This window comes from Meles meles, chromosome 7 (genome assembly GCF_922984935.1).
Source record: "Meles meles chromosome 7, mMelMel3.1 paternal haplotype, whole genome shotgun sequence".
Classification (NCBI taxonomy): domain Eukaryota; kingdom Metazoa; phylum Chordata; class Mammalia; order Carnivora; family Mustelidae; genus Meles; species Meles meles.
Genome location: NC_060072.1, coordinates 4,198,982 through 4,217,124, shown reverse-complemented (window position 1 = coordinate 4,217,124; position 18,143 = coordinate 4,198,982). Strand labels below are relative to the sequence as shown.

The window sequence follows — 18,143 nt, the reverse complement described above, 5'->3', positions numbered from 1 at the left end:
ACACACTCCCGCCGCGGGCGCCGGCTCCCCCGCCGAGGCCCGCGCGTGCGTCAGTGCACGCATGCGCGCGCATGCGCGAGACGGGTGCGCGCCTCCCGGCAACGGTTTCCAGGCAGCTGAGCGCCTGCGCTGCGCGACGCTCCGCAGCCCGCGAAGGGAGGTACTGGTCGCTGAGGCTCCAGCGCGCTTGCGCAGTAGGTGGACGCGGGCGTTTCTTTTCTCCCTCTTTATAGAGTTGGTTGGCGGGGGGAGGGGGTAGGTTGGAGTTATAAAATGGCGGCCTGGGGCGCGTTGGGCGCTGTTCTTCCAGCGGTCTCCGGTTGAGTTTTCTGCTCTTCCTCACTGCCGAACACAGAGAGGCGAGGCCCCTGGAGGACATGGTGTTGGAGACCCCAGGCTTGCTGACCACCAAGTTCTTCGAGAATCTCGGCGCACCGGAAGCGACCAGGCGCGCTCAGCTGGGCGAGCAGCGGCCGCTTCACCCCCGAGGCCCGCGGCGACAACCTCGCACCCGCTCGCGGTCGTTCACCCGGCTTTCGCCGCAGCCACAGCCCCGCGAGTGCCGCGGCGGCCGGCCGGTAGGTGAGAAGCAGGCGGACAGCGTGGCAGGGGAAGGGGCCGATCCCGGGGAGGGGCGCCGGGGTCCCGGCACCGGGTTGGGCCTGGAAGGGGGATCCGGGCTGCGGGGCCCGGGCTTGGGGAGGTGGAACCCGGGGTCAGACGAAGTACAGTACCTGGGCCTGGGAGGGGGATCCTGGGCTGGAGGAGTCGGGTGAGGGACCCGGGCCTGGAGAGGAGGAAGCCGGGGTCAGGACGCGGGACTCGGACCTGGAACGCCCCCCCCCCCCCTCCCCCCCGCCGAGCTGGAGGAGCCGGGTTGCGGGGCCCAGGCTTGGGGAGGAGGAGCCCGGGCTCAGACGCGGTACAGTACCTGGGCGTGGAAGGGGGATCGTGGGCTGGGGGGGCCGGGGTCAGGTGCGGGACTCGGACCTGGAAGGGGGACCCGGGGCTGGAGGGGAAGGGTGAGGGGCCCGGCCTGAGAGGAGGAAACCGGGATCCGGATGCGGGACTCGGACCTGGGCTGGAGGAGAGGGGTGAGGGGCCCGGGCCGCGGGGTGTTAGGGGTCAGTGGGCAGGGTGGGGCGGGATGACCGCAGCGCGCGTAGTCGGGTGCTCTTTGTGAAGCCGGCGCGGGGCCGACCTGTCGCGGTTGCGGCGCCCAATTTGGGTGAGGCTGTCCGGGCTGCGGGGCCCCGCGGCCCCGGCGGAGGCAGAGGCCGGATTGCGCAGGGGCCGTCCCGGCTTGGCCCATCTCGGTTTACTTCCTAGCGCTTCCCTCGGTACTGCTTTCTCCTTGGCTGTCTCCCCTCGCCCCACGCGCTCCCTAACTACCTCTTCCCTTCCCGTACTGCGTGTCGAGCGGTTGATCGCCCCTTTCCTCTGTTCCATTAAGAAATTTTGAGACTTCGTTCTTCCCTAGCGTTCCAGCCTCCCGGGTCCGCCCCCTTGTTCTCTTCTTTCCTGTCTGTCGAGGACGGTCACTTCTATTTCCGTCTTAGGGGTGAACTGATGTTGACTGAGGTTCATCCCGGAGGATGAGGCAGCACCTGGTGGCCGAGACCACGTAACTCTGCCAAGCACGAATGACAGTTTTCTCCAGCTATGGAAACTCTCAATTTCCTATCAGTGCTTCATACCTAGGAATCATTTTAAAATTTACTGCCCTTTTAACCACAGTCTTCACTTTTAAAAAAATGTTCTTTAAGATTTTATTTTTACCGTAATCTGGACAGCCGGCCTGGGGCTCGAACTCACAACCCAGATGGAGAGTCGCATGCTCCACCCGCTCAGCTAGGGAGACTCCCCCAAATTCTTAATGACAGCCAGGACTGGACGCCTGGGTGGCTCAGTTGGTTAAGCAACTGCCTCCGCTCAGGTCATGGTCCAGGAGTCCTGGGATGGAGTCCCGCATCGGGCTCCCAGCTCTAGGGGAGCCTGCTTCCCCCTCTGACCTTCTCCCCTCTCATGCTCGCTCTCACTGTCCCTCTCTCAAATAAATAAATAAATAAATAACATCTTTAAAAAAGTTAAATAACAGCCAGGACTTAAGACTCTTTGGGTGCCGGGTCTTGTCCTGAGTACTTTGCAGAGGTTTTGGGTTTTTTCCTTCCTCTTCTTGCATTAAAAAAACTATGTATATATCGTCTGGAGCATCATGCTTTGAAATAAAATACGGACATGGTAAAATGTATTTAAAGCTTAGCTCATAATTGAATTCTCTTTTCCTACCCTATGCTTTTTACCGTTTTGAGGAGAACTAATATTTTATAGACTTTGCTCCCGGCAAGACTTGTTTCCTTAATAATATTCGTGAAGCCCTTCTGTGTTCCAGGCACCGTTCTGAACTAAGGTTTTTCTCTATCTTCCTTAATTTTCACAGCACCTTCCTCAGATGAGGAAAGTGAGCACAGCACTCAGATAACTTGCCGGAGGTCTGGCAAGAAAATGGGGAAACTGAGAGGCCAGCGTCCTGTAGTATTTTCTAAAATAAGTCGGCCCCAGATCACCGCTCGGTGTCTGCTGGAGAACCTGCTGAGAGCGCGGAGGGGCAGTAAGCAAGAGAGATCCTGCCCTGTGGTCAGGTCACTTTAGATAAATACGGCGACCTGGGGAAGCAGCCTCCTTAGTGTTGGTGGCTTTACTCCACCGGTTACCTCACTTGTGGGCCCCAGTTAGATGTCACACTGTCACTGAGCTGGTTGCACTTCCCGCTCCCCCCTCTTCTTGCCTCAGTGACTTACCCTAGATCCTAGCGAAACGGGACCTTCGGCTCTTCCGCCCCCTGGTGGAGACGTTCGTTACTGACCGGGGAAAGAGTCATGTCCACCCCCCCACCCCCGCCAACCCCGCCTCTGAACAGTCAAAGTTCAGTAAGGAACTGTGTCAGAGGTCCCTTGTTTGCTTTTGTTTGAATGACCAAGATTAATGGCAAAACTTGACCGGGTATTTGAGGGGGAGACCTTAAAAGGGGGGATTTGCAGGTAATGGCTGAGGGTCATACTTCATTATTAGCATTTTGGATTTCAAAACCATTTATTTTCCAATTAGGGGAAAAAAACCTGTACATACTTGTAAAGTAAAAGTTCAGGTGGTATTAGATTATTAACAGCGGACACTCCAGGGCGCCTGGGTGGCTCAGCGGGTCAGGCCTCTGCCTTCGGCTCAGGTCATGATCCCAGGGTCCTGGGATCGAGTTCCACACAGGGCTCTCTGCTCCGCAGGGAGCCTGCTTCCTCCTCTCTCTCCTCCTGCCTGTCTGCCTGCTTGTGATCTCTCTCTCTCTCAGTCAAATACATAAATAAAATCTTAAAAAAAAAAAAAAAAGCTGACAGTTCCCCTATGTAATTACTCTGTTGGGGGTTAGAATTTGAAGGACTATGGAATGTAAGCATTTGAATTTAATTTTGTAGATACAGAAGAGAAATGGGCAATGTGTGAATGTGTATCTTAATGACCACGAAATTCTAGGAACCGACTCTGGTGGTTTGTGGTGTTGGGACAAGTGAGAGTGGGCAGAGACCATCAGGAGTCCAGACAGGTTTTAGGAACCCTGAAGGAATTGGGTACTTACTCGGGGCAGGATGGGCAACAGAGGGAATGGAGGGGTTTTTTGGTCCATTTGACTGGTGAGTTAGAGAACAGCCGGGCCAGCACTCAAAATGGAGTCTCGGTTGGTTGGTGTGCTAATTTTGTTGTTCATAGCAAAGAATATATATTAGGATCAGAAACGATTGCGGATTGTAAGGGATGGGCAGTAGCCCCCTCTCTGGCTAGGTGCTTATGTCCACTGGGGAGAGAAAACTGTCAGTCCTCGTCTCCTCCTCCTTCCTGTGACACGGCTTTAGAGGAGTTGAGTGATGGCTTATTCTTAACGATCTTACCTACATTTTGAGTGTTAACACATCTATATTCATTACATTTTGAACTTTTAAATGATATTCTAGCTTAACAGTATACAATTTGGGGTAATTAAATGTTCAGTCTTGAGAAATTTATTTCTGTCGACTGTAGCCTGAAGAAGAGGACTGTGCTGTGAAAGTATTTCCAGTGCCTTGTTAACATTTTTATCTAAAGATGAACTTCTTTACTGGATCATCTTTAAGAGGATTTTAAGTATTTAAAATGTTTTGCCTTTAGCAAGACTGTAATTGCTACTCAGCATAGAATAAAGTGCTTGTTGATGATACATACAGTACTTAAGATTTCAGATTTTAAAAAGTCAGTGTTTCATTTTAATTTTTTTTTCGAACGGAGGTGGTTTAGCATTGTGCAGAAAGAGCGCCAGTGTTCTTAGAAGACCTGCATGCCTCCTTCCGTAACCCTTCATTGCATCGTGCACACGGGGAGCCCAACAACACGGCTGTCAAGTGCTCATGAAGGCACTTGCCACTGATCAGGAATGGGTTTGGGTTTTTTGTTTTTGTTTTTTTTTAATCTTGTTTCATGCTAGAGTGAATTTTTAAAATTCTTTGTAAAAGTTCTTTTAAAATTGTTTGTAAATTCTTGGGAAACCTGGTGGTGCAGTCAGTTAAGCCATCAGACTTTTGGGGTCGTCTCAGGTCATGATCTCAGGGTCGTGGGATCACGCTCCTCAGCAGGCTTCCTGCTTGCTTGGGATTCTCTCTTCCTCTCCCTCTGCCCTTCCTGCTTGTGCGCCTTCCCTCGGATAAATCAATAAGTCGTAAAAAAAGAATTCTTTGTAAGTTCTTACATCTTGGTCTAGAAAAGCACGTTTCACTTCTTTCTACTTTTAACTTAGGTTTGAAAATATGGCCAAAAGGATTGCTGAGAAGGAATTGACAGATAGGAACTGGGATCAAGAAGACGAAGCCGAAGAGGTAAGGTCGTTCCCCAAGAATGGTTTCCTTCTGCTTCTCAGTTTAAATTCATTTTGGGATTCCTGGGGAAGACTTTGTGGTAAAATTAAAAGGGCTTTTAAAGAACGGCCTGAGCAGAAAGTAGTTTGGTCTATTATGACCCGTTAGTTTAGAAATGAGGTCATTACCTTCGGGGGTCTTTTTCTGCTAGCGCCTGTTCCTGAAATACTCTGCGGCTTCGCGGAAGCACCTTCCCGAATGTGATGTACTTCCTGCATTCTAAACCCGTGGTCTTAGTGAAGACGGAAGAGTGAGTAAGCGAGTAGTCGTGAGCTCCGCAAGGCGCCGGTGCTCGCCCTTGAGCCGTGGTTCCCCACCATGTGCGTCTCAGTCTGTCATCCCCACAATTGGAGATTTCAGATCGAGGTGCCTCCTGTGCTCTAACGCCTCTTGGAGGCCCGTCTTCTTTCATGTTCTCACGCTTTCAGACCTCCCCGCTCCCCCAAATTGCAGTAACTGGGATGGAATTTAGAGTGGCCTAGTTTCTTTCCTAACAAAATAAAAATGGTCTTCCCCGAGGAAATATTTTAATTTTTCTCTTCCAAAGAGTAGAACACAGCTGCCTTTTTCGTGCCTCATCAGCAGTTTGAGCCTCCCTGGCCAGTTCACTGAGGAAATCTGTAACCAAGTTAGCCTTTTGAGTCAACAGGATAGTGCTAGGTTTAAGGGGAAAAAAAAGAAGAAGAAGAAGAAGAAAAAGTGTGTTCCAAGCTTATTCTTAAACCATCTTTCTTCTTCTTCCCAAATCTGTCTTGTGGTATGAACGTTTTCCCCTTTACAAATAAATGTGTTAGTATGTTTAGGGAAACCAAAATCACAAATATATTAATATTTTGACAAGGTTTTTCATATCCCTAACTGACTTGGTGCTTTTTAACCAACTCCTTGGAAACTTTCTCCAGGTCTTATGCACAGTGTTACATTCTGTGCCTGTACGATTTGTGATAACTGACTAGTGATTTGCTTTGACGTAACATATTGCAGGAGTGAAAGTGAATCTGAAAGGACCTCACCCTGAATTCAGGACACGCACAGCCAGACAGCCCCTTCTCTTTAGTGCAGAGATCTCGGAGTTTAACATTTTCTGAGATATCTACAGAGGCCGCTTCTTACAGGAAGTATTTTATGCCAGCCCTCCAGGGTAAAAGGAGGGTTGAAATAAAAGGTATTCAGCAAATTCCCGACGGTGGGCATAGTTCCGTCAGCCAGTGGGACGGGCAGCAGCTGCAACGGGGTCACTTCGAGCCCAGCGTGTGCCGGTGTCTCCGACATGACGGGCAGACGGGCGAGGTTTCTCTTAAAAACCAAGTGCCTGTTGATAAATACAAACTCTTTTTTTTGGAAACCGCAGTCATAAAATCTAGGATCTTATGACTGGTTCTGTTACCCAATGTTAATGATCTTTAAGGTATCTTTTGGCTTTTGAAGACCAGATTTTTGCTGCCTAAAACTGGATTTTTATTCTTTTATTCATATCTTTGAACATATTTGAAATTTGAAGAACTTTTCCTGAATAGTTTTCTACCAAACTTGTTTTTAACATCTTATTTATGTACTTTTTTTTTTTTTTTAGATTTTATTTATTTATCCGACAGACAGAGATCACACGTAGGCAGAGAGGCAGGCAGAGAGAGAGGGGGAAGCAGGCTCCCTGCTGAGCAGAGAGCCCGACGCGGGGCTCGATCCCAGGACCCCGAGACCATGACCCGAGCTGAAGGCAGAGGCTCAACTCACTGAGCCACCCAGGCGCCCCCTTTTTTTTTTTTAAGATTTTTAAAATTTATTTGACAGAGATCACAAGTACACAGAGAAGCAGGCAGAGAGAGAGGAGGAAGCAGGCTCCCCGCTGAGCAGAGAGCCCCGTGTGGGAGACTCAATCCCAGGACCCTGGGATCATGATCTGAGCCGAAGGCAGAGGCTTTAACCCACTGAGCCACCCAGGCACCCCTTATTTACTTACTTTTAGATTGGGGAGGGGTGCAGAGGGAGAGTGACAGTATCAGGCCGACTCCATACTGAGCACGGAGCCCAACACGGGGCTCGATCCCACAACGCTGAGATCATGACCCGAGTCAAAATCAGGAGTTGGAGGCTCACCTGACTGAGCCCCAGGTGCCCTTTCTCTAAAGACTTTTGACAGTCTTGTCAGCACTTTCCTGTGTGCCGTCCTCTGGATTGTGATCCAGAGCCTGGGTTTGTATAGGTCTGGAAGGTTTCGGACTCACCTGCGTAGCTTCGGGGTCACGAGACAGACAACAGACGTCAGCTTTGTCTCACGTGCCCGCTCCGTACCTGTTACAGTATTCACGGTGCTTTAAAACCGGCAGACACTAAGATAAGTTTGGGCAGGCGCTTTGGTTAGCATTTCTTCTCCTTTTGGGCCTCCTCTTACTGCTGTTTAATTTGTGTGCCTGCAGGTGGGGACGTTCTCAGTGGCCAGTGAGGAAGTCTTGAAGAATAGAGCCATAAAGAAAGCAAAGCGTAGAAATGTCGGATTTGAAGTGAGTGTTTTCTTACCACTTTTGGTATTAAACAGTAATTTGATTTCTAATTGCAGAGCCGTTCTACCTCTGGGAGCAGTCAGATCGATAAATGTTTCAAATGCTTTCTCTACTTGTGAAAATCCTTGAGGTGGACCGTGGGAGACGGAGAACAACAAGGACGAGATGTGCACCTTACCCAGCTGTAGAAGTAGAGTGTGGAGCTAGACGGATTCGAGCTGAGGGGCCGTAGGAGGAGGAGTGGGTGACAGGGGGAGGGAGGGAGGGAAACGCAGGGTGCTCTCGCGCTCTCTCTGCTCCCTGGCATTGAGGCGCGTGGCGGGGGCGGGGGGAGTCCTTTAGCTGTAAGGGAAGCATTTCACATGTAGATTTTCTTCCTAATATGACGTGTTGCAGGGTTTCCTTCCTGTGTTCACAAGGGTTAAAGATGAGTCGTAACTCTGGAAGTCATGCGGTCCGCATTCAGCCATCACTCCACATTTAATGACGCTTCCCCGGTACAGTCCTCAGCCCTCAGACACGTTCCAGATGTCTGCAGGCTGACTCGGTGGCCTGGCCGCCTGGCCTGGCTGGAGGAGCTGGTGTGCACGCCCCGGTGGCAGCCGGAAGGAGCCTACCCAGTGGCACCTTTGTGGTGGCCCTGTTAGTTTCCTCGGGTCGATTTCCGTCGTAAAGACTGGTGCCGGGTTGGATGTAGCGATGCTGGATGGCTCCTCACGGAGAAGATACAGCGGCGGAAGGACAACTTAGTTAGGGCGGAAGTGACTGGTGTACTTGGGGAAATGTATTTTAAGGGCCTGGGGTACATCCCGGTGAGGTTCTGTAGGAGACCACTGTGTGTGTGTGTGTGTGGTTACCTGGTGCAGGAGGAGGGGTGGCAGCTGGATAGAGCTCTGGGAGTTGTCACCATGGCGGACGTTGAAGCGGGGTGTAGCTGAGTGGCAGCTTGTGGCGCAGACTGAGAAGCCGGAGGGAGGAAGACCGCCTCGAGGGGGGTGTTGCCTCACAGGAGTGACGGTGAAGCGGGAGAAACCGTGTAGATCACAATCCAGACTTGGCCCAAGGGAAGGGGGGCGGGGGAGCCCTCTGGCTGTTAGAGGAAGTGAACACGGATAGTTGAAATCTACATGATCATTTCAGCTGTAACTTTTAGAACTTGTATAATAAGAAATTAAATGTTATGTCATCTGCTTCAATGCTGAAATGTGCCTTTTCCCGGAGAGAGTTGACTGTTGAACGACGTGGGTTTGAGTTGCCTGGGTCCGTTTGTACGCGGGGAGTGAGGGCTGGTTAATAAGGGAGGAGGTCGGCGCACCTGCCCCCCACATTAGTCAGGGGTCGCCTGTTGTGGTTTTGTCCACTCATTCAACAGACTGCTAAGCACTAGAGATACATTGGTGGGTCAAAACAGGAGTAAGTGAGATACCCATGCCCTGTGGAGCTTACATCCTAATAATGGAAGAGACACACTGAGTGTGTAGTTTTTGTCTTTCTTCTCTAAGTGCCGTGGAGGAAAATGAGTGAGGGAGACCGGCAGGCCCAGGAGCGGGTCAGTTCCATGGGGCCCAAGCAGACAGCTTCTCATTCACTTCTGTCCTTTTTCTGAGAGATTCCTTTTTATTTATTTATTTATTTATTTAACAGAGAGAGACAGAGATCACAAGTAGGCAGAGAGAGGGGGAAACAGGCTCCCTGCTGAGCAGAGAGCCCGCTGCGGGGCTCAATCCCAGGACCCTGAGACCATGACCTGAGCTGAAGGCAGAGGTTTAATCCACTGAGCCACCCAGATGCTCCCCCTTTTTTTTTTTTTTTAAATCAGTGGTTCTTGAATTTTTGTCATGATCCTAGAGCAATTTGCTGTTAACAGTTTCTAAAATCACTATAAATAGCCTGTGGCTTTTATTTATTTATTTTTAAAAAGATTTTATTTATTTATTTGACAGACAGAGATCACAATTAGGCAGAGGCAGGCAGAGAGAGAGGAGGAAGCAGGCTCCCTGCTGAGCGGAGAGCCTGACGCGGGGCTCGATCCCAGGAGCCTGAGACCATGACCTGAGCCGAAGGCAGAGGCTTAACCCACTGAGCCACCCAGGCGCCTAGCCTGTGGCTTTTAAATCTCCCGCAGAATGATAGCTCTGAGGAGCCACTCGCAGCTTTCCGCCTTGCCCGTGGATAGCCACTGTGGGACGGTAGCTGTGTGTCTGCTGTCTCCGGGATATCGAACGATCAGATCAGATGGAAGCATCAGGGCCTAAGGCGTATTTATTACCCGCGTTAAAATTCATGCAAGTTAAGGTGTTTGCTTTTTTTGCCTAATTTTATTGCCATAATTGGATCTGTGGTGCGTGACCACCTGAAATTCCTGTGCATGTGATTGAAGCTTTTGTGATTTTTGAAAACTACAATATTATTACGCTAACCAACCCATTCAGAAAGTGAAGAGTTTCTAGGTGAAGTCATATTTTTGTGAGCTTCTGAGCATAATTCATTTGGGTGAAAAACGTAAGGTTTGTGCATTCCCTCGGATGTTTGGAAGCACGGATTCCGTAATGTGTTTCCGAGAACATTTCCTAGAGCCTCCCTTAGAGCTTGGATCCAGGAAGCAGATCGGGCCCACCGTGGTGTAACCACTAGTCTTGAATGGGGGGGCGGGGGGGCACATGACTTCAGCAGAGCAATGTAAACTGGGGAACATCCCTCCGAGAGTTTGCAGGGGCGGAGAGCGGGTGTAGACGCTCACAGGGAGTGCCAGGCGTTCCCAGAGCATCGTGGGTTGGAGACGCGAGGAAGCCAGCAGCCGTGGGAAAGGTCTACTAGAAGGACCTTGCTGATGGAAGTAGTGAGAAAATTGAGAAGAAAAATGCTGCCTCTGGATTTCTCAACCAAGGGAAAGTCTAGATTTGAGAGTCAACTCACGTTTCCAGAAGCTAAACGCTACAGGAGCGCTTTAGGAAGTCCTGGGAGGGTGGGTAAGGACACCTTCATCCGTCAGCCTGAGCTGACACTTCTGCAGCTTCTCCAGCTCCCTTACTGGCGTGAGGTTTGGAGGGAGTGTGCAAGAAAAATGCTTCATTTGGGGTTTAGTCATTTTAGAATGTTTTTAGTCCTAATTCTGAGGCTGTGTACACAAATTGATTGCATTAGTCTTTTTTGCCTTCTGTACCTGAAATATATTTTTAAAAACAAGTTTCACTGCAAGCCCCTCTCTTCCCGGCTGTCAGGAAGGCAGCTTGGGGCTGCAGAGCCGTCATGCGAGTTGAGTCGGTCTCAGGTCCTGTCTCTGCGCCGGCTGTTCCCTTTCCTCGGAGCTGGCCCCGTAAGCGTTCTGGGTGCTGCTCAGCTGATGCGGTCCTGTCGCGGACTTGCTTATTTATCTGGGAAGCGTCGAGTCCTCTAACGTGTGCTTTCTCTCTGTTTCAGTCCGATAGTGGAGGGGCCTTTAAAGGTTTTAAAGGTTTGGTTGTACCTTCTGGAGGAGGCGGGTTTTCTGGATTTGGCAACGGTGCCGGAGGGAAGCCTTTGGAAGGGCTGTCTAATGGAAGCGGCGGCACCAGCGCCCCTCCCTTCTCCGGCGCCAGGGCAGCCACGGAGAGCAAGGCCGCCTTCGGTGAGTAGGTTCTCCTCCCCACACTCACATCTGTGTAAAGACTGTTGGGAAAAAATTGGCAACGATATTTTCCTTGTACGGCATCTGGGTCCTGGGATGACATGAGCAGAAACGGCATGATAATGAAAGGGATGGAAATTAGGGAGATGTTGACTTTTTTTTTTTTTAAAGATTTTATTTATTTATTTGACAGAGAGAGAGGTCACAAGTAGGCAGAGAGGCAGGCAGAGAGAGAGGAGGAAGCAGGCTCCCTGCAGAGCAGAGAGCCCGATGCGGGGCTCGATCCCAGGACCCTGAGATCATGACCTGAGCCGAAGGCAGCGGCTTAATCCACTGAGCCACCCAGGCGCCCCGAGATGTTGACTTTTTGCAGAGTGAGTAGAGCGCGGGCTTTTGAGCCAGAACAGACCCAGGTTCTGTTCTCAGCTCCACCAGTCATTGGCCCTGCGACCCTGGTCAAGTTCCTTAGCCTCTTAACCTCCAAACTTGGACTGTGAAATGAGAAGGACCCTCAGAACTGACCTGTGGGGTGAAGGAGAAGAGGAAGCTCTCAGTGGACCCTCCATAAAGACCTGCCTCCCATGTGCTCATTCCGTCTCTGTGTACCAGGGACTTGCCCACACCTGCGAGGAACTCACGGGTCCTCCCCCTAGATTGATTTCACCTGGGATGTGACGGCCTGATCCTGTTTTGAGAGACTTGGTCCAGAACTCTTGGGATCAGCAACAGAGAACGGACTCACAGGCTCCTGTTTCTGGTTTTCAGAAGCGATCCTGGCTGGTTGGATTGTGGATAGCTAGTAATTTTAACTGTTTACTGTTTTGTTTTGTTTTTTTATAGATTTTATTTGACAGAGATCACAAGTAGGCAGAGAGGCAGGCAGAGAGAGAGGCGGAAGCAGGCTCCCCGCCGAGCAGAGAGCCCCATACGGGGCTCGATCCCAGGACCCTGAGATCATGACCTGAGCCGAAGGCAGAGGCTTTAACCCAGGCGCCCGATACTGTTTTGTTTTAATGAGGTGGAGCGTGTAGTGTGATTAAGCCGGCACTTTTGTTAAGGTTTTAACTGCCTTAATGTATGTTCATCCCTACAACCTGGGGGGTTAGTTTTATAGTAACTATTGTGACAGTTCTGGGGGAAGCCGGCCTCCTTTTCGAAGAAAAGGTTATTTTAAACTGTAGAAGTTTAATGCAAGCACATCATAGACTGCGCTCTTGATTTTTGTGATCACCGGTTCCTAAATACTCGCCATGCACATACTTCCTGAACTGTCACAGAAATTCGGGACACAGTAAAAGCAGAAAATAGGAAGACCCAACAGCATGCAAACCCAGGTCATATAATCAAATCAAGGCCTCAGTAAACTCTTCAACCTTTAATTTCCCTGTAGGATCTGTTGCTGCGAATGGTCCTACCTCCTTGCTGGATAAGAAAGTTTTAACTCCCAAAACCAACGGGGACAGTCAGCAGCCCTCCTCTTCCGGGCCCCCCTCCGGCGCGGCCTGCCCGCGGAGCGCCTACCACAAGCAGCTGGCGGCCTTAAACTGCTCCGTGCGGGACTGGATCGCGAAGCACGTGAACTCCAACCCGCTGTGCGACCTGACGCCCATCTTCAGAGACTACGAGAGACACCTGGCGGGCATTGAGCAGCAGCACGGGAGCGGTGGCGGCCGGGGCCCCGAGAGTGAGGCCGATCGAGCGCCGCTCGCCACCCAGTCCCCTTCCCTGTTCGGGGCAGCGAAGCCGCAGCAGGACTCGGCGTTCCCGTTCGCCGGCGGCAGGGCGGAGGACGGCGCCGAGAGGAAGACGGAGCCACCCGCGGGAGCCTCGAGTGCCTCGTTCAACTTCGGCAAGAAGATCGACGGTTCTGTCCTGGGCTCCCTGAACTCCAGCCCCCTGACTGGGTTTTCGTTCTCTTCGGGAAACTCCAGCTTCTTCGGCAAAGATCCGACCCAGAATAAACCAGCGTCTTCACCGTTTTCTGCGAAAACGGTGGTGGTACAGGCCGAAGGCGGCAGCAGCAACTGCAAAGGTAATAATAACGGAGTTTTCCCTCCCGAGTCTGTCTCGGAGCCGAGTTCGGGTTTAGCGGCACGAACGTGGCTTCGCGGTTCGGGGGCATCGGGAATCGCGGTGGGCCTCGCTGCTGCCCAGAGGTGCTCTCGGACGCGCGAGTCTGTTCCCTCCCGAAGAAGTTAGAGCTGTTCCGTAAGCACCGCGAGTGTCAGAGTAAGAATGACGGCCGGAACGGTATCCGGCACGGCGACTTGGAAAAGTATCAAATGCATATGGTTTTGCACGTGAATTAGCGGTGACTGAGAACTGGGTCTTAACCGAAAGAAAGAACCGGTCATCGGTGTCCACGGCATGTCCTGTGTTTGGAAGTTTAGTCGTAGGTGAAGTCTCCTGGCAAAAGAGTACTCTGCTGTGACTAGAAAAGGGAGACTGCGTGCAGCCGCAGGAGCGAATGGGCGGGACTTCCCTCCATGTGTCTGGACTGCAGCCACCTTTCCAGAAGCGTCTGTCTTGGGTGGCATCAGTGCTCCAAACGGGGCTGGAGTCACCGGCCCTTCACTCCCTGTTCTTAGCTCTTTGGAAGGAGCGGTTAGTGGCCTAGTCCCTCCTCGTCCCGTGGTGGCTGCGGACACGTTGTGTGAAGTCACTTGTAAGCAGTTAGAACGCACATCTCGCGGGAGGCGTTCACTTCTTGGTACTCCAGAATGGAAGAGACCAGCCGTTTTCTCCTGGGAGCGAAACTTCCACTCCTTTGAGCCCGTCCTCAGGCAGGGGCCCTCCAGAGCAAAGCACAGACTAACGACGTCCCCTTTTATTTCTCTGCCCTAAATACGACTGCTGCTCGGGCTGTCCCCGGATCGGCGAGGCTGCCCGTGCGGGGGCGTGAATGAGGCTCGGTCCCCTCACGGTGCCCGATCACAGAGTCCTCCTGCTCGTCCGGTGGCTGCGCCGCTCCCCGCGCCAGAGGGACCGAGAGCTTGTTTGAGTCTCACTGCCGGGGCCTGCCCTGGAGAGCCTCGCTCACGGCTGCCTTCTCTGGAGTTTGAGTCTTATCCCTTTGACTTGTTGGAGGACCAGAATTGTTTTTCTGAGAGCTGCTGTTTGACTTAGTGTGTGTCCTGAGACCATCTTTCTCTGGAGGCTCGTTCTTTGCATTGTGGTGTTGTGGATGACCCCTGGGGCTGGGCTCAGTCCGCGAGGGCACCCGGGGCCCGAGCCTCTAATGTGGGGCCGCAAAGACGCAGCCTGCTCACGCTTCGGGGCTGTGTCGCCGACAGCCTGCCCTGTGCCCAGCTTTAGTGTCCTCCTCCTCTTCGGCCATCGCTGAGACCGATTCCCTAGCGTGACGCACACGGTGTCCCAGGAGCGTCGGGGGTGGAGCCGTGAGAGGCTGTCGGAGATCCTTTTCCCGCAGGGACCTGGAGTCTGTGTTTATTTTTCTGTGAAAAGTCCTGCACTGAGTCATCAGCGTGGACGGTGTTTCATCCCAAGGCTCTCTCCAAGTTAACATTTAGAAGAGGGAGGCATGCTGCCATTAAAAATTCCCCGAATTTTTCACAAAATAATTAAAATCCAGTGAGTCGTCCCCGCACGCCCCCCCTGCCCCAGTTCGACGTGTGCTTGCGATTTCTGCGTCTGCTTATGGGCAATTTGTGGATTGAGGTGTTGGGGGATGAGTGACCTCTGTTGTGACGTTTTTAAGCTCTTGATTTGAATTTCACTGAGTTAGTGTTGTTTTTCTAAAAGGCGGAGATGAAGAAGAGAATGACGAGCCGCCCAAAGTAGTAGTTACTGAAGTGAAGGAAGCAGATGCGTTTTACTCCAAAAAGTAAGTAAGAGTCCGGGAGCCCACGTGCTCGGCGTGTTGTTGGACGTAGAGAGATATGGAAGGCGGCCTTTGGGGTGACCTCTTCTCTCGGGATTTGCTGAGCGTCCTGTCCTGGGGTCGGGCTGTGCCTGGTCTCTGAATGGGAGCCAGGGAGAATTCTTGACCTATTCTTCGGAAAACAAACGGATTCTAGAATTTCTTGCTGGGCAGTTCCTCCTCTTTGCCGGTATTTTTGTTCGTTCTTGCTTCTACAGTGCTCTAGAAACAGGCTTTTCTTTGTCTCCCCACCTTCCTGCGCAAAGTCAGCGGGTCCCTGACGTCAGCTTTGGTCTTTCTTCTGCTCCTCATCGGGAGGGGCCTCCCGTCCCGGAGACCCGGTTGGCCCTTGGGGGTTTTCTCAGCGGAAAGCTCGGCAGCGTCCAGCCCTTCGGTTCTTCCCCAGTGGTGAGCGCAGTGTCGGGTTTCTGTTCACTTGCGTTTTTGCAGGAGAGCTGGTGCTTTCAGCGGAAAGCTAAGGAGAAGGATCGAATCATCTCATGCCAATGAAATGAAATTAGTACTTTTTAACATATTTACAGAAAAGTCAGGGGGGCCGTTTTAGAACCTTCGCTAGATGTGTCGTTTTAAACACGGAAATTTCGGGCGGAGTCAGCAGTGTTCGTTAACAGCCCCCGTAGCCTGTGGAATTCCCAAGTGTTATTTCTGAGAACTTTTTAAGAATCCAGCAGTTCCTTTTTCTTGTTTTTTAAATTTAATTTCACAGATGATCTCTATAGGAGTGATTTATTTCCCGATTGGAATGAATCAGAGGAGCGGGCAGTGGTTTGACGTGCGTGTTCGTGACCCAAGGAGATGCGTGACGCGGCAGGCTGGGGAGCCTGTACTGTCGGCCCTTGCTTAAGAGTGTTTTCAGGGACGCCTGGGGGGCTCTGCCTTCGGCTCAGATCATGGTCCTGGGGTCAGCCCTGCATGGAGGCTCCTCGCTCAGTGGGGAGTCTGCTTCTCCTTCTTCTCCCTCTCCCCCTGCTTGTGTTCTTTCTCTCTCTCAGTATCTCTCAAATGAATTTTTTTAAAAAAGTGATTTCCAAAATTTCAGCATTTTGGTAGAACAAAGATTGAAGGAGTCCTGACGAAAATTCAAAAATAAATAGGAAAAAGGGGCAGAGAGATGGGGGAGGGTCCCGTATTTGTTCCCGTGCCCGGAAGGACCAGATCGGCCTCCGGAGGTCGGGCCAGAGGAGCGCGGCGGGCGTGCGTTGTGTTGGCCGTGGGGGCGGAGTTGAGGGGCTTCCGAAAGTTGTTTCCAAGTTCCACGTGACCCGCTGTTTTAATAATTGGGAAGAACAGGGAAGGGCTCGAGTCTCTAACCTGATTTTCTTATTTGGGTTTTACCCAGACCCAGGCTGAGTCAACCCAAGATTCATCCCGGTCCTTGCACACAAGCGTGAGCAGCGGTGACTGGGAAGCTTGTCTGCCGAGTACCGGACGGCCTCGCTGCTTTCTCTCCGCAGGTGTAAGCTGTTCTACAAGAAGGACAACGAATTCAAAGAGAAGGGGGTGGGCACGCTGCACTTAAAGCCGACGGCCACGCAGAAGACGCAGCTGCTGGTGCGGGCAGACACCAATCTAGGTGGGCATGTCGCGTGTCAGGCGGCTTGCTGGCCGCAGAAGGGCGTCCTCCGTGTAGAGGAAGGTGCTCCGGGTAGGAGACAACCAGTCACACACGGCCGGCTCCCCCTCGCCGCACCCCCAGACTCACGCTTAGAACAGGCCCCGGAAGGGGCCCAGGCTAGGGGCCAGGGCTGGGCTATGAGGAAGCGGTAGGCACCGCGAGGCCCTGCCAGGCCGGGTTGCAGAAACGTCTCTGTGGCTTTTTCTTTCCTGTGGGCTTGACTCGTGGGTGACGGCTTCGCCATCGTAGCACTCTTAGCCGGTGAGCCACAGAGAGCTGCTGTGCTGACCGTTCTGCCTTCGTTGGAAGGACCTCGTGAAGGCTCCGGGTCGAGCCAGCGCGTCCTCCCTCTGCTGTGAGCACGGGCCCCTCTCAGAAGGCCTGGCCGCTGTGACAGTGCGCGGGGGGACGGGCGGAAGGCAGCGTCTCCGCCGTGGGGCCTCGTGGGCCTGTCTGCGGGACACCGTGCTGGCATGTGCATCGGGGAGCCGGGCCCCTCTCCCCGACCTTCGCGACACCTCCCAGTTTTAGATCTCTTCGGTCCAGGAGGGCTTCCGTGCTCCGGGTTTAGCATGCCGAGGCTGTGGTCTCGGGGACCGCTGGTGTGGTCTGTGTGACCGTCATGTCCTTTTCTCCCTTGCTGCCTTGCAGGCAACATCCTGCTGAACGTTCTGATTCCGCCCAACATGCCGTGTACCCGAACGGGGAAGAACAACGTCCTGATCGTGTGCGTTCCCAATCCGCCCGTCGATGAGAAGAACGCCACCGTCCCAGTGACCATGTTGATCCGGGTAAAAACAGGCGAGGACGCGGATGAGTTGCACAAAATTTTACTGGAGAAAAAGGATGCCTGAACACGCTTGGCCTGGGATTGCCGCCAAGTTGCTGCTCCCCCACCGCCCCTTAGACATAGTCCGTTTCTCTTCTCTTCTTACTTCGACATTCTAAGAACTTAGAGATAACTTAAAACTTTGTGAGGAAGATTAATACGGCCAATAAAACCTTTAAATGTTAAGTGTCAAGAACCTGTATCCTCCCTTCTTAAGAACTGTCTAATGTGTGAAATACGTTTGAATGACATTTTTTGGGAAGATTTTTAATGTTCACGTATTAAACTGACCACAAGTGGTTTCTTCAGAGGCTGAAATCAGGGTATCCATTAGACTTCCCAAAGGCTGCTCCGATCCATGGGTTTGGGGGTCTGCTGCCCCCGCTGGCGAGGCTTTCCGGCAGCCCCCGTGTCCTGGCGGAAGCTTGCCGGCAGCATCCTGTCCGGAGAACAGCTCTCTCTGCAAGCGGATCATGCCACCGCGCCGCCAGCGCCACCAAGGTGTCTTTCCTTTGCTTTCTCGCGCCGCTGTTTGACAGCTTCTGTTTGCGGACTTGGCCTTTGAACCCTGTGGGCTGCTTCACCTGATTGAGGAACTGCTTTTCCATTTGAAAAGGAAGCAAGTGGCTTGTTCCTTGGTTTTGTAGTTTCATTCTCTCCAGGTGCTCTTCTCTCTCCCCCCTGCAGACAAAGAGAATAGAGGGGGATTTGCCAGGAATGAGGTTTAAAAGCACAAATTCGGTAGCTTATAGT

The 18,143-nt window shown here is 52.2% G+C and overlaps 1 protein-coding gene across 1 annotated transcript; it reads left to right on the top strand.

Moving 5' to 3' along the window:
- Positions 1-259: 259 nt before the first annotated feature.
- NUP50 (nucleoporin 50) lies at positions 260-17,929 on the top strand. Its single transcript, XM_046013150.1, has 8 exons — positions 260-582; positions 4,820-4,898; positions 7,355-7,438; positions 10,859-11,045; positions 12,436-13,077; positions 14,808-14,889; positions 16,401-16,519; positions 17,213-17,929. The coding sequence occupies exons 2-8, from the start codon at positions 4,830-4,832 to the stop codon at positions 17,413-17,415; spliced, it is 1,386 nt and encodes a 461-aa protein (XP_045869106.1). The 5' UTR covers positions 260-582; positions 4,820-4,829; the 3' UTR covers positions 17,416-17,929.
- Positions 17,930-18,143: the final 214 nt, after the last annotated feature.

Bases quoted from the DNA above. Each gene is read 5' to 3' on its own strand.
- NUP50 (XM_046013150.1), top strand. From the start codon at position 4,830: ATGGCCAAAAGGATTGCTGAGAAGGAATTGACAGATAGGAACTGGGAT. The intron at 4,899-7,354 runs GTAAGGTCGTTC...GTGTGCCTGCAG, and splicing joins AAGAAGACGAAGCCGAAGAG to GTGGGGACGTTCTCAGTGGC. The intron at 14,890-16,400 runs GTAAGTAAGAGT...TTCTCTCCGCAG, and splicing joins GATGCGTTTTACTCCAAAAA to GTGTAAGCTGTTCTACAAGA.